We start from the raw sequence: 15,100 nt of genomic DNA on the forward strand, positions 1-15,100 counted from the left end.
AGCCTACCAAGCTTCTACCAACTATCGTAGTATCTCTGGATGAGGACAGGCACAAGCTTGAATCAAAGAGAGGTGGGGAAGAAGAATTATTGTCAGGGTGTGATAGATATATTTAAAACTTACATTCCAATTTTCCAACAGTGACTCCACGGACTCTTTTGTCCCATATTTCATGTCCCAGATATTCAGCTTTAACATCACCTCATTGGCAATAGCCGAGCACAGTCCATAGTGGTATTCAAGAAAGGTGTTGGAGTTTGTGAAACAAATAATGCTGAATCTGCAAACAGTGAAAGGTTCCAAAAGTTGACTCAAAATATTCAGATATAGAAGGCATTAATGTATAAGGTTTTTAGCCTAAAAATTCAGAATTATGTGTATGTAAACATTATTTTATTAGCACGGGAGTAAAATTTTATGATAACAACAGTTTATTTTTTTTAAAGTAGCAGCAATGTTGAGTCAATATTGACTGATCAACTTATGAAAAACCTTAAATGCCCCGAATAGGGGCATCTGCCATCTGTCTATCAAAGGGGCTCAGGTTACAGACACAATTCACTAGTCATTTTTTAAAAATATCCTCCAACAGATACATGGGGTTGCACAACCTGTAGATCCCAGTGATTTTAAAGGTGGAAATTAAAAGTTAGAGAATCCACACCCCAAGAGAAATTTTTACATTCAAAATATTCATGTTCCCTGCCCCTGGTGGGTGGTTCCTCTCCACACTAGCAAAGGGCATCTGAAAAGTTCCTGTTAATGAGCTCTGCTTTCTACACATATTTCGACATTCATTGGACCAATGAGTGAACCTGCTTGCTCCACATGATAGCTAATCTACTTAAGTGGAAAAGGCTCTTTTTCTGCAAGGCATGGATAAATTATGTGCTTTGTTCAGAACAGCAGAACAAGACAGTAACAGAGCTAGAATACAATATAGTTGAAGCAGAGGGAATTTAAGGATCACAACCTTCTTTCCATTTCCTTTAACTTTTCAGGCAAGACTACTGGCATACTCTTCTCATCTTCATTCTTAAATGATTGAAGAGCGTCCAAGTGAGAATCAAAACAGTCCATCAAGCCCTGGGGAGAAAAAGACAGTAAGCCATTCATTTTAATTCTAGAGTATTTCATCAGGGAATCTGCAAGTCACCTGCCATTAGGGTGAGAGCTATTAAGAACTAGTCAGCACAAGACAATCTTCCAGTGTCTTTACTTGTTAAAGTGCAATGAAAGTATTTATCTCATCAGCTTCTAAAGCGCCTATTTAGTGCAGTACTACCTGATTTCTCTTATCACTGTGCATCTAGTTAAATGTAAGGAACACAAATCTACACTACCCTTGGTATCAGTTTTTCCTCACTTTCGTTATCATCTTTAAGACAAAAAAGTGTCACTGTAACAGTTTCAGGATATTAAGTTGTTCTTTGCCATGTGTTAGCAAAGACTGATGGCAAAACCTGATGAATAAACCTATTATGTCACACATGGTTAATACTTCATTTGACTACTCAATAAATTTCCATCTAACACCATGCTGATAGCATATCACATTAACCCTCTGATGGCCAGTATCACTCGATTGGGGAAGATTTTATGACATGTGTCTCAGAACCAAATTCCCTATGCTAAAATAAAATATAAAATGCATTGCACAGAATTAAGCAAATTCATAAGCAGCATATAAATAAATATGCTAAAAGTTTATTTCTAGGTAATAAGAACTGCCACAAAGCATGTTAATGGAAATGGCTAAATCCTGGGGCAGCCCTCAAACCTGAAAATAATGCACAGGTTTTAAATACTTGATTTTTTAGTCTTGACAGTATTTGAGTCACACAGTTATGAGCATTGGTGGGTAGTTTTGTAGATCTTAAGAGAAAGTAAAATTTCCATTATAAGGCACCACCTTGGCAATAAGATCCCGCACAAGACATGCTAAAAGGACTGACTAGAAGAAGGAGAAGGAAAAATTCTCAGCAGAATGTCTTCCCATGAGAAAAGTGGATCTGACAGAAATTAAGTATCCTGGGTTGCTTCTTAAGGAACTTAATGATTTTTATCTACATGTTCAATGGGAAAAAAGAAACCCCTAAGCCAACAACATCACTCCCTTTGTCTCATTCTTAGAAATGCTTTAACTACTTAGTCTGAACAACAAAAATCATAGATGAAATGGTTAAAGTCTGGCCAAGCTGTTATCAGTTAAAAAGCCATCTCTCACATCAGGAACTGACTAGCAACAGTAATAAAAAGCGGTGTTACAAGCCACCCACAAACAGCTCTATTTCCCATTCTTTCAAATTCTCTTTAAGGACATGTCACAAAAACATTCAGTTTCCCTCTTGTTCATAAAAAAAAAACCAAGTAAAGCATTATGATGATCAACCAGGCATCAACACATGTAGTCCTTCCAAAGTTTTCAAACTTTAAAGGACGCTTAAACCATTATCAGTGTAAAGATTTCAAGATCAGAATAAATAACCTGCATGGTATGGAGGTATCAAAATACCTCCCATTGCTTTGAATGGAATCAGAGTGATTCAGCAAATACTTACCTTTAAACACACAGACTTCATTAATTCACTGGAATGTGGCCCTGAGCCCAAGTGCTTCTCTGAATAGGTATGCATTAAGTGTAGATTTAAAGATAAGGATGCAATTACCTTCTGTTATTACTTAACAAACAAACAAGTTGCAGGAACCACATAAAAAATATTACCGTAATTTACTCATTCAGATAGCACTCAAATTTAATCTCACACCAGTGAAGTCAGAAACCTTCCTTATAGACCCATGCAGTTATTTAATTAAACTCATCACTGTTCAAAGGTATGTTCAAAAGTGCTTTTCATCTTCAGAAGATAAACATATCCACACCACTTCCCAAAATGTCAAATAGCAATTCCGTAACAAGTGCTTTGCTAGGTCAGACTGAAGTAGAATGTTTCTTTGGGATCAGCATACCTTAAATATTACAATTATTTCTCTGAAGACAAACATTGCTTTAAACGGGTCCTGCAAATCAGGCAAATCTTCTGCCTGCAGATGTTCTACCTCCTGAAGCCAAGCCTCAATGCTATCCAGAGGGGAGGGCAACATCTGGTCCAGCTTCACTTTCCATTCATTAATCTTAAAAGGAAAACAAGTGATTAAATTTCTCACTATTATTTTCTTTCCCATCCTCAAGATACTGATATAAGCTCCATAAGCTGATGCTCTAGACATCCCAGAAAAAAAACCCACGCCTGTCACCATTCAGAAAAGGAGCTTCCAGTGAAGTCAGCTGCAGATCAGCTATGTTGACCTGACATGCAGGTTTGCTCCCCAGTCTGTAATGTCTGTAACACTGCAGAGAATTTTGCAGTTACTGTCCTTGGCTGGTGACCATCTTAAAGCCCAGCAACTGGGAAATTCATAGTAAATTAGTTGCAAAATAGAGGGGAAACAGGGGTGCTCTGGACAGCTTTCCATCATGGGGCCAACAGGGGAACACCTCTTTCACAAAGAGGAATTGCCAGCAAGGCCCAATACCTTCCCCCTTGCAGCAGAGGGAGATGACACAGACAACCTCACTGCAAAGCACTGACCAACCAGATCTCACTATATCATTATCTATGCCATATGAAAGAATATAATAAAACACTTTTCCCAGCTACATCATTATCTGAGCCATAATTATGTCCCAGAAGAACCTTTTAAGCATAAATATGCCAAAAACTTTGATCAGAAGAGTGCTCAAAGATAATCAGATGCAGGCCATTTTTCATGGACGTCTCACAGTCCCGAGGCTCAGGAGGCAGAAAGGTAATACAGAGTCACCTTTTGTCTCCTCTTGGGCACTGTACACCAATCACCTTGTCTAGACTTCAGGTTCAGGGTCAATACCTCTTTTATCAATCCAAATAAAGTATCACCTGCCCTTTTTTCCCTGTGCAAGTTCCTGGGGTAGACTTAGGCTTCTTCATCAAACACGCTCACGCTTGTAACATGGTGAGCTAGAAATGACTGACCTGAGAGTTCAGTTTATCCCACTCTTCTCTCATCTGCCGCCAGCCTTGGCTTAGCTCAGTCTCACTTCTTTTTGATGACAACACAGGCAGAAAGGTTTTTTTTTCTTGGTTAAATGCTTCCATAAATGACAGCATTTCCTAGGGATAAAAAGGAAGAGTAATTCACAGAAGAAGGCTTCAGATGGAAGCTATAGAGCCAAGAACTGCCTTTGAACACATTGGTATGACTTCCATTAACTTCAAAGGGTGTGATGCACGCAAAGGCAAGATAGTAGGAAAGAGGCACACTTGTCTCCAGGCAGTATTTGGGTCTGAAATTATAGGTGCAAAATCTGTATTTAATATATACTCAGTGCAGCCAGGACATGGTTCTCCCCTCCCACCAAGGAAAAGGGAAAATTTCACCCCTCACAGTCCCCCATGAATCATTTTATTACAAACTTTGGCTACGGTATAAACCAAAGCAAGTTTTGTTTCAGCACAACCTATAGCAAACACTTCAACTACTCCTCTATAACATCAGTTGTGTTAAATCTACTGTTATTATTAGCACAGAAATAGCGAAGGTAATGCTTCAAAGGGCCTATGTGCTTGAATATTGTCCAAGTCTTCAACTATACCAATTAAAGACACTACTCTACTCTCTCCAGAAAAAAAAAAACTTGCTCTGCTCAAAAACCAAGCAGTATCTATATTTTCCCAATAAAAAGAATTTTATCCTACCCTTCTTTCAATCATACGAGAGCATTTACCAAATTCATTGTCAGATTTACAACCCTTGTTTAAAAATTTAATGCTTCAGTTCAGGCAACAAAGATGAAAAAATTACAAGTATTCCCAGAAATACAGCTTCTTCTCACAGGAGCGGTTAAATATGAAATGCAACTTACTTTGTACTTCTGGTAATATGTTTCATTCTCTGTGTCAATCAGTAACTTTGCTAACTTCTTTTCCTGTGCAGCCAACCAGCTCACAGCCTCCTTTACTTTTTCCTGGTAATTAGAGCAGAAAATTTCATTTTTTCATTTTGCAAGCCTTGTTTTTAATTTACACTGTGCCATAAAACAACACACATTAAGCATATGATAAACCCCATTCAAAGCTGTTGAAAAACAAATAATAATTCCTGGGGACTCTACTGAATTTTGGGTCAGGCACTACTATAGAGCAAGGCCAGAGTTTTAAACCTGGAACCTAGATATGAAGGCATCTTAAAAGAAGAGTCTAACTGCAGTCCCACTGCAAGGAGATTATCAGTATGGAGATATGTGAATAACCAATTAATACATAAAGTCTCATAGGAGAATATAGAGAACAGAAAACTTGGTTTTCCAACCAGTGTGATCTGTGAGTGACAACTTCTGTCCACTTTACATGTGAGCTATTAAATTTAAAGCTGGTTGTTTTGATCATTTGCAAATCTGTCTGCCTCTACCTCAATATATACATTCAGGCTTCAGAGCACATATGAAGACAACCATGCTTGAAAATGTCCTCTGTAACAGTTAAATGAAAAAACAAGACAACCAGCACAGCAATTCCACCTGTATCATAAAAATCTGTCACACTGTCTCTTGACTACCACACAGGAGCATCAGAAGTTTCAAGCCAATTCATTCCTGTCAGTACTGAATCAGAGGATCTACCACCTGAGACAGGTTATAAACTGGGCAAACAAAGTAGGGATACTCTTGGCATCCATGATGTACATTCATTTAAAAATGCCTCAGTGATAAACCACATGACATACCTCCATGTCTTCTTCAGACTCACGCAAATTCCTGGAGTATTGCAAAAACTGAGCCACGTAAGTCATGATTGATTTTTCATCTGGATTTATAATGTCAACATCTACAAAAGCCAATACAGCATTTACATAATTATGCAGCCTTCTAGGCCTGATCTCATAATTACATGCTATACTGCAGTTATTAAAACACATTACCATAAACATGTTTATTTTGCAGCAGCTCAGTTAACATACCATTGACAGAAATTAATATGTAATGAACATTTCTTTCCTTGGGAATATTTTAATATAACATAACTGGCTAATTAAAAAGTTTCTCCCAGGCACGGGAAAGTTTCATATCCTTTCTTCTGCACATTGCTCCTACATTTGCTGCCAATTCCAAAATCCTACAAATCCTAAGTACAGTTGATGTTTTAAAATAAAGAACCACAGGTTTGAGCATTACAGTAAACATCAGTGTTCCATTTCAAACCTAAGCACAGTCTTACTTTTTCCTGTATTACAAGTCAACATATATAGGATTATATTACTCTCACTCCTGATAACAAATATTAAAAAAAAGCAGATCATTTACCTTCAGGTTCAAGAAGCCGTGGAATATTGAGCTCCACTTCTGCAATTCTGAAAGCCTCTTTCAGGTTTTCTTTATTGCTTCTAGTTTTTGCCTTCTCCAAGTCAACTAGACCGGGTTGTAAGGTTTGGATGATGGCTAAAAAAGGCAATCCGCTTCGCCAGCTTGACTTGAAATCAGTCACATTGATAGAGCCGTGCCTATTCCAAATATGATTAGAAACATAATGTTATAGCCTGTTTTCTCAGATGTCCTAAGTACGAATTTAGAAATAGAATATAAATTCAGTAAACCGGAGTATGAACCAAATCCAAGGAGTTATAGAGAACCTTGCCACTGAACTTCTGCAGAAGCTGGGTCAAACAACAATACAGCCAGTACTACCAATCACTACAATTAAACATTTCTGTACTGTTTTTGCAAAATGGCTCAATGTTTTTTTCTTATGTTGCATTTTGAAGATAAAGCTTTGCTGATCCAATACCCTTTCTGAACATCACTTGTGCTCAATAACGCTGCATCCTATGGGATGGAAAAACAAGAACCAAAGCATTGAAGAACATGTAGGTATTACTCTGTAAGGGCACTGAGTATTAGAATCACCTCTGGCATTTTACAAAGTCCAAACCTTAAAAGTGATCTACTACTGCTGGCAAAATATTTTTTTCTCCTTATTAGCTTAGTGTCTTTAAAACATCTTCTATTAAGCAGTGCCTGGACAGTGATGTGAGGTGCCCAGCTGTGCAAGCCACACTGAATTCTGGGACAACTTTCCAGCTCGTATATTAGGAGTATGTGATAGCATGGAAAAGATGTAGGGTTTCAGGTAATCAAATTTAGTTACAAAACAATGGGCCACGACTTAGAAGATTAGTTCTTTTACCAAAAACTGTAGGATTCACTGATAACAAAATCATTCAGTGTAACCACAATTCAGAAAGGAAGCTACAAAATAGAGAGCAATATTGCTGAAAAAGAAAAAGCAAAAGAAATAGGAAGATTAAATGGACAGAGAGCTGGTTTTTACATGCCAATCAATCTTGTCCTGATAAAACACAGCTAAAAAGGAAACTTCACTGCCTGAAAACATTTTCCCAGCAGAGTGTCTGATGTGGTGATGAAGGTCTTTATCTCCACTAGCAACATGGAATATTAGTAGGATGTTTTTAGAACATAAAGCAACCAAATAGCTGGAGAGCAAGGGCTGACATTATTGTAACACATATTTGAAATGTCCTGGAGTGGAGCACTAGCCCTTGAAGAAAATGTAAAACCTGCCCCTTGCAAGAAATATTTGTATATGCTCCAGATTGTGCACTGTGAATACTCCCACTGAAATCAACATCAAGCATAAGGAAACACCTTGTTAGAACTGGGGACTAGGACCTCTAGGGCTAGGATCCTTCTTGGGGATCATGCAGCATTTCAACAGAAAAACACAACATGTGGCAATCCTAGAAATCCTACATTTTCCTTTTAAAAATAAACTAATTATTCAAACTTTGTTAACCAGTGCCAACCATGAGGATAAAAACTAGCAAATCATGTAAACATTCCACTAGACTTATTGCACAAAAGTCTCTAAAAGAGAAAAGCCAAAGAATTCAATGTTTGATTAGTAGGATTAGCTTCACATTATTATATTGAAGGGGTTCATGTCAAAACATTTAGAGTTTGATGCTAAAAATACTTGTAACAATATCTGAAATCTAAAGGTTTTTCTGCTAAGCTGTCACTAAGTAATGTTAAAAAAACAGGGGAAAATATCACCACATTTAGAGGAAAGCAGTAAATACAACGTGTAACATACTATTTACAAGTCTCAGATGGAACTTACAGTGAACACTGTTCTTTTGCCCACAACAAAAGAGCCTTTGTAGCAGACATCTTCCACCGTTCCTTAATTTTAGCACTTCTTTTAGCTGATCGGGTTGGTTTTGGAGAGGAGTCAACAGCACTCGAACAATCAAGTGAAGGCTGATTGTAAGTACAAGCAAGTGTCCTGACAAGTTCTTCAATCTATCAGAGATGATGAGAGAGTTAATCAGGCTTCAGTGAAAAATTACCAAGACATCAGCAGAAAACCAGAGAATTATAAAGGACTCAATCACAGCTGTAACAGTAATTCCCTGCCCCCAAAGATCAGATGAGGTTTTTTTATCTGTTCAACCTGAACTATTTCATGCTGAATTTCTATCTTCAGGTGTTTTCTTGGCAGGAAATATTCACCCAAAGACTTCCATGTTATACCATGGGTACCAGTAACAGCATCAAGGGACCTTCTCACTCAACGTGCTCTTCTACTCCTACCAGTGAAAGCAGCTCACGGCAGCTGTGTTTTCTGCTGTCAGCAATGTCATATATTAGGCATGCTCAGAGTTTGCCTGCTCACTCAGGGTGAAGGAAAACTTACTCGATAGACCTCAGAGATCTACATTTGATTGCACAGGTTATCTGCAGCACAAGAATCTTGAGCAACAAAGTACCTTTACCAAGAAAAATATGGGCTACAATAATGTTAGATAACTTTGTTTCTTAGCGCTCTCCTGAGCCCCAGCCACCAGTTCACCCCCAGTGCACCTAGGTTAATTCACTGCTGGCTCCATTATCATCTACAGTCCTACAACACGACTAAAGCAAGGCCCTGTACTTTCAAACCTCCCCATAACCTCACGCCATGCAAGACGTAGGCTCAGTATCTTGTCTAAGAAACATCACTATGACAGCCTTCGTGTTACTTCAGGCACCTGACACTGAAAAAAATAATAGCAACAATTACACACTGTGAGCACAGCCAACACTGAAGAGGGGGGCTGCCTCCGAGGGAGATGGATGTCAGTCACTTTGCAGTATGTGCTCTATTTGGAGCTTAATCATTACAGGCCTTAGACAGACAGTCAAAGTTTAGCCTATTATTTAAGTGATTACTTTAAAAAAATCTCAGTACCTTTCATTTCTACCGTTTTCAGCTAGATATTGTTCAGCATGCTACAATGCCAACATTGCATTGGTGAAGTAGCTCAGATGCAGGAAAGATGCACTGGTGCATCTCCTCCCTGAGCTGTCACTTCCAGATGTCAGAAAATAATCTTCTGCTTTGTACCAATTCATCTAGTTTGGCAACCATGTAAGTCAACACATTTTTGTGATTTTCCCCTCTACTAAAACTCTCTTACATTGCTGAAATACTTACATGAAAATGAAATATAATTGTCCAGATTAGGCCAAGCACAATGGAAGGTTTTCCTTCAATAATGTCAGCAACATGAATATTTATGAGCTTGAGCTAGGAAAAAAAAAAAAAAAGGATCATTGTTAACAAAGAAAATGTTCCACGAGCTCAACTGGCTTTAGTTGTGAATTTCAAAGTTAATACTCACTGATCTGCTCTTTAAAAATGTCAAAGCATTTTCTATGTTACTTCTGCACTGGAAGGTATTAAATCCTTTTTCCCGTGGCTGTGAAGTGAAAAAGAACAGGTTACATACTCAGTTGCAAAAACTAAAATTATTTGATATTTTGATAAGGGAAGTCCTGCAAAGATTCACAAATTACTTTGGATCAACTTATTTCAGTGTGTTTCAGTATTAGTGGTGTAAGAATAAGTTACTTGCAAATAGCTCTATGACTCCACAGGGATCGTTTATATGGTTACAATTAAGCATATACATAAATCTTTGCTGGATTTGATGAAGGACTGAAGTAATAGTTTTATTACTCTGTCTTACCAGATGTTGACCTGAAAGCACTTCCAACAGATCCAAAAGCAAATGTCCTTTCTGTATGTCTGTATACAGGTCTGAGACAACAGAAGGAGGTGTATGCTGCAAAATAAATTTCAATGCTTGTCATACCATCTTGTGTCATTTTGAATTCAACACACTACAAAACATCACAGATTATTGTTGTTTAAAAAATGTTTAGCATCCTTTTTCAATAAGCTGAAATATAAATCCTGCATCTAATCAGCCATATCCTGCTTCTTCTAACACATTATTATGTTTGCCTCTGTGTTTTATAGTTATTTTAGATCTCATTTTCAAGTATTTTTACTTTTCGAGGAGATATATGGCAAAAGACCCTAAAACTTTGAAAAGGGGTCTGTAAAAATAACAATTGATTCATATTTTGACTTCTTAATCGAACATGACCCAAGTATAAATTTGACTATAAAGCTGAATAACTAAACCCTCACGCTTTCCACCTACTTGTGGACAACACAAACCTACCATGGACTCAGCAGCTTCTGCTCAAAGAGGGACCAAAACAGGATTCTTCTTTTACGTGAGCAAGTCAGAGCCCCAGCACATGCTGCATGAGCTGCTTTGCTAAAGCTTAAAGAGCACTTACACTACTACGTGGTTTCTCTTAATGCTCACCAGTCACTCAGGTCATCCCATTAAACTCATGTTCTTGGATTGCATAATAGAATAATACTTACCTAAACACAGTAAAACTAATAATAAATACAGAACCTCATAAAACCCTGAGACATGCGCTACAATCCAGGGCAAGTATGTTTTACCACATCAGCAACAAAAATACTGTCATCTATTTACAAACGATCTCTTAAAAATGTCCGTGGACAAACACCAAAACAAAGCCATTTCCCCTATTAAATGCTTTCCAGGGACTACTTTTTCTAGACAGTGTCTACAAATCTTATATTAATTTTGTTTATTCTGAAAAATTTTAATCTCTATACAGCAAGTCCAAATCAAAACGGCAAAAGGCATGTCTTTCCTAAAAAGTCCCCTTCCTACCTTTGCCAATATTGAATTTATCCAGCTAGTGAAGGCTTTCTTCTGTGTAAACTCTCGCTCCACTGGGGAAAAAAAAAAAAAAAAAAAAAAAAAAAAAACAAGGTTAATGGTAAAAATGATCTAGTTTTATGTCTCTTTCTCAGAAATATACATGGCATCCATCTCAAATGTAAGGTCCATTCTTCCAGATATTGAGTTACTATTTAATATTTGTTTTTCTCAACTCTTATTTTAGAGCTGATATTTTCTTGCTTGCAGAGATGATACTGCAAGGACCTCTACAACCCTCAAGCATACTTCTACTGGATGCAGCAAAGAGCAACTAATGAAGGTTTCCCCAAAAGCTCAGCAATAGCAAACAGCAGTGTGAACACATCTTTCTACAGAGCAGTATGTCCAGAATAACTCCCTCCATTCCTCAGTGTCCATTGAAAGACTCAGGCCGTCATCAGTGCAAGATCCATCTTGAAATTCTGGGGTCTTAAAATAGGAGGGAGGAAGAAGGAAGTGCTTGAACTTGTACCCCAGTAAAAAACAGTGAAATAGGACTCAAAGGACGACCCGGTTATGCAGAGATCCAGCTCTCCGCTCAGGTCCTTCACACTGGTACACAGTGAAAAACTACCAGTTGTGAAGGGAGACAGGAGGTTGGTTAAGATCATGTATCAAAAATCAGAATATTTAAACTGTTTCTCCCACCAGAGTAGAGATCAAGAGAGGGGAGAGCCTTTCTCCATGACCAGTGTGTAGCAGAGATGAAGTCTAGTCCCCCCCAAAGGCGAAGCAGCGCGTTAGCAGCAGAGGCAGACCAGGCCAGCTCCCCAGCCCCGTCCCTGGTCGTGACCAATGGATCACACAGCTCCCCAGGCCACGCTCCCTCCCAAAAATCCACCCCATTCCCAAGACACACCAACACCGAGCCCACACAGCCCTGCCAGACCTCCGTATAGAGGCCTGAGGTAACAGCAGGAGGTGTTGGCCCCTGAGGTTAAGGCCTGTCAGGCCTCAGTGCTGTGCAGGCGCTACCACCAGCAGCCATCCCAGCAGGTCCTGGGAGCAGGGGTGAACACAAACTCCTTTTTCTCTCCCTTTCCACATCAGCTTTGACTGCAATTGTTGGGGTTGGCTTCCCAAAAAACAGGGCAAAAAGTAGTACCCCCTGCAAAGGGCCTACGTGGAGCTGCAGAAAGGCAGTCATTCCCTCCTTCTTCTCCATTTGAATAAAACCCCAAAAGGCTGCACTGATTTTTAATAGCCCAGACATTACAAAGCAGGCCAAACAGACTATTAACTGAGGGAGGGCAAGATTATACAGTTAGCAGAGATGATGTTTTGTTTGCCCAAACCACCATTGGCCTGTGCCAGCTGCACGGCTCCCCCAGGCCTGCCCTCGGAGGCTGAGGCGGACGCCAGCCCCCCCATGCATGGCTACAGGCAGCTGCCCCAGGGGTGGGTCTGCAACGTTCCAGCCTCCCATGGCAGGCAGCAGAGGCGCAAAGCCTGAGAGGCAGGAGAGGTGCAAAGAGGAGAGAAAGAGCAAGCTCCTCTCCCCGCTGTGCCGGGCGGCAGGAGGGGCTCTGTCAGGCAGCCTGGAGCAGAGAACAGGGCTTTGGGTCATGGCGACTCAGAGGCTCAGAGCTCCTGCATACGGGGAGGCAGATGGGCCGAGGGATGCCGGCCCACTGCCCTGCGGGGAGGGCGGGAGGGGATGGTGCATGTCCTGCACCATGGCCCCAGCGCAGCTCCCTGAGGAGCGGCGGGTGGTAGGGCAGCGTGCATGGCCCAGGCCTGGAGGGAGATGGCGGGCAAAGTGGCTCCTTCCACACTCACTGCCCATTTCCCAGCTAGAGTAAATCCTCCCGCTGCATGGGAGAGACAGCAGGAGACCCTGACCAGGCCATCAGCTTGCAAGAAACAACAAATCTGGGAGGTAGTGTGGGAGCAGACGATCTCTTCTGCCTCTGAAAACACGCTCTTGCACAAAACGTTAATGTGAAGGCAAGTTTCACATCATAAGGCAAGTGCAAGACTACTCAGCAATAGATATTCATGTTTTTATAGCCTGGGCAGGATGAAAGATACCAAAAACATCAAGCCCTTCAGGGAAAAAAAAAAAAAATCCTGACTGTTCTGCCCATGAAAATGAAAATGCCACTCAGAGGAAAATGTCCCACACTTTATTATGCTCTGGGAATTTGGCAAACACAAACCCCAGTCCTGGGTAGCTTTTCATCATCTAAGACAGCCTGAAGGGCCTGCCATGCACAGCTTCATCAGCTCACGAAGAGGAGCAAGCTGCTTAAGGATAATGCGGCCTCCTGCTCCTAACCCCACCATCTGACCCACAGACCTCCTTCTGCTTCACCAGGCGGGTGAGCGGCAACAAAAATATTCATGCATTATGTGTGTCAAGGGCTGTTTTCCACCCTGTAACTAACAGATCTTTCAATAGTCCTCTAATCTGCAATACCATGATCCTGCCGGAGCATGAAACAGTCGATTCCTCCCGCTTGCTGGATTGTTTTCTGCTTTTTTTTAACTATCAGAGATTGTGATGAACAGTAAGATAACACCAGTCTTAAAGACATGGATGAAAATGCAATCTCAAAATTCTGTTTTGTCTGGAAAACAGAAAATAAGTGCAAACATGCCACACAGACCAATCAACATCGCAACGCTCACAGGGAGGACATAAATAGCATGGGATATTGGCTTCATGTTAGCACAGGACCAACCACACCCTTTGGTTGAATACCCGCGTGGGAGCAGTTCCAGTTACCTAATGAGCAATTATTGAGTAGCTGTGCTCAATTTTATCAGGCAGTCAAGGCTGGTATTGCTGGCACTTGAAAAGGGACAGAAAGCAAATATTAACTACCCTGCCTGATGCCAGTGACTCCTCCAGCTGTAGCTCTTGCCAAACACACGCTACTGCTACTGATTTGGAGAACTTGCTTTTGGGGTTGGTTACAGCAAGGTGGTTAGGATGAGGGCATTTGGTCTTGTTTTTGTTGAATCTCCCCATATTAATGTGCAGAAGCATTATGCAGCGTGGGCCAGATACTGCAAATGTTGATTCACGTCAGCTCTCAGGCAAATGTCTCCCCTGGCAAAAGTACAAGGCAGTTATTTCACTGCACACACCTAAGCACACCTCACACCCTCCCCAAGCTACAAGCTCTGCCTAGTGCAACCCACTGGGCTGCCTTCCAAGCAGCTGCAGCCTCAGCTGCAATGTGGCTTATTTCCTACCCAAATTATTATTATTATTATTATTATTATTATTATTATTATTAATAATAATAATAATAATAATAAATTTTTTTTAATCTCATTGTGAATCAAGAACAAAATTCCATGTCTTCCAGTATCTCCCCAGACTGTAGTGAGCAGTGACTGCTTCCATCCAGGCCCCACAACGCACAGCTCAGTACAGATGTGTTTCTGGCACTGTGGCAGGCAGTTTTATTTCAATTTTCAGGCTGAGTGTGTTTTCTCTCCTGGCTCCTCCCCTACTCTACTGCTCAGAGGCGCTAATGATTTAATCAAGCTCTCAAATTCTTATCTCTACCACGTGGTTAATTAATACGGATTTTTATTTTTATGAGGATGAATGGATTCTTTGTTAGCCTTTTTATAGGACACTCTTCAGTGACCTTGGTTTTCTCTTGCCCTAGTTTTTAAAATGTCACTGACCCAGAATAAAAAAGTTATCAGAAAAAACTGATCATTTTCTTTACTCACTGAGACAAAAAGTGGATCTAGGAGAACAAAATAAGAACCTGCTAATCTGAAAACACCCCAGATCTATCACATTTCACCCTGTGTTTTAAAGCTAATCTTCAGAACAACTCTTCAGGGAGGAATAACGCATAGAAGCAGTGTGTCATGTAGGCTAGCTGACAATCAATACACACTGCTGGACAATGACTGTTTTATCCAGTAATGAGCTACCAACAAGTGCTACAAACCAGACTAATCATTGAGGGCTGTAGCA

The 15,100-nt window shown here is 40.2% G+C and overlaps 1 protein-coding gene across 7 annotated transcripts in view; it reads right to left on the minus strand.

Moving 5' to 3' along the window:
- SYNE2 (spectrin repeat containing nuclear envelope protein 2) overlaps positions 1 to 15,100 on the minus strand; it is a 196,589-nt gene that overhangs the window by 158,724 nt on the left and 22,765 nt on the right. For all 7 annotated transcript variants that reach the window (XM_026849688.1, XM_026849685.1, XM_026849686.1 and 4 more), the window contains exons 3-14: positions 11,104 to 11,165; positions 10,069 to 10,164; positions 9,721 to 9,798; positions 9,534 to 9,626; positions 8,178 to 8,359; positions 6,344 to 6,540; positions 5,767 to 5,867; positions 4,907 to 5,008; positions 4,017 to 4,154; positions 2,971 to 3,135; positions 974 to 1,086; positions 124 to 280 (exon numbers count right to left, since the gene is read on the minus strand). In XM_026849688.1, coding sequence (XP_026705489.1) covers positions 124 to 280; positions 974 to 1,086; positions 2,971 to 3,135; positions 4,017 to 4,154; positions 4,907 to 5,008; positions 5,767 to 5,867; positions 6,344 to 6,540; positions 8,178 to 8,359; positions 9,534 to 9,626; positions 9,721 to 9,798; positions 10,069 to 10,164; positions 11,104 to 11,165 — 1,484 coding nt within the window. The remainder of the gene's footprint in view (positions 1 to 123; positions 281 to 973; positions 1,087 to 2,970; positions 3,136 to 4,016; positions 4,155 to 4,906; positions 5,009 to 5,766; positions 5,868 to 6,343; positions 6,541 to 8,177; positions 8,360 to 9,533; positions 9,627 to 9,720; positions 9,799 to 10,068; positions 10,165 to 11,103; positions 11,166 to 15,100) is intronic.

Source organism: Athene cunicularia, assembly GCF_003259725.1.
Source record: "Athene cunicularia isolate RWA chromosome 5 unlocalized genomic scaffold, athCun1 chr5_part1, whole genome shotgun sequence".
Lineage (NCBI taxonomy): Eukaryota > Metazoa > Chordata > Aves > Strigiformes > Strigidae > Athene > Athene cunicularia.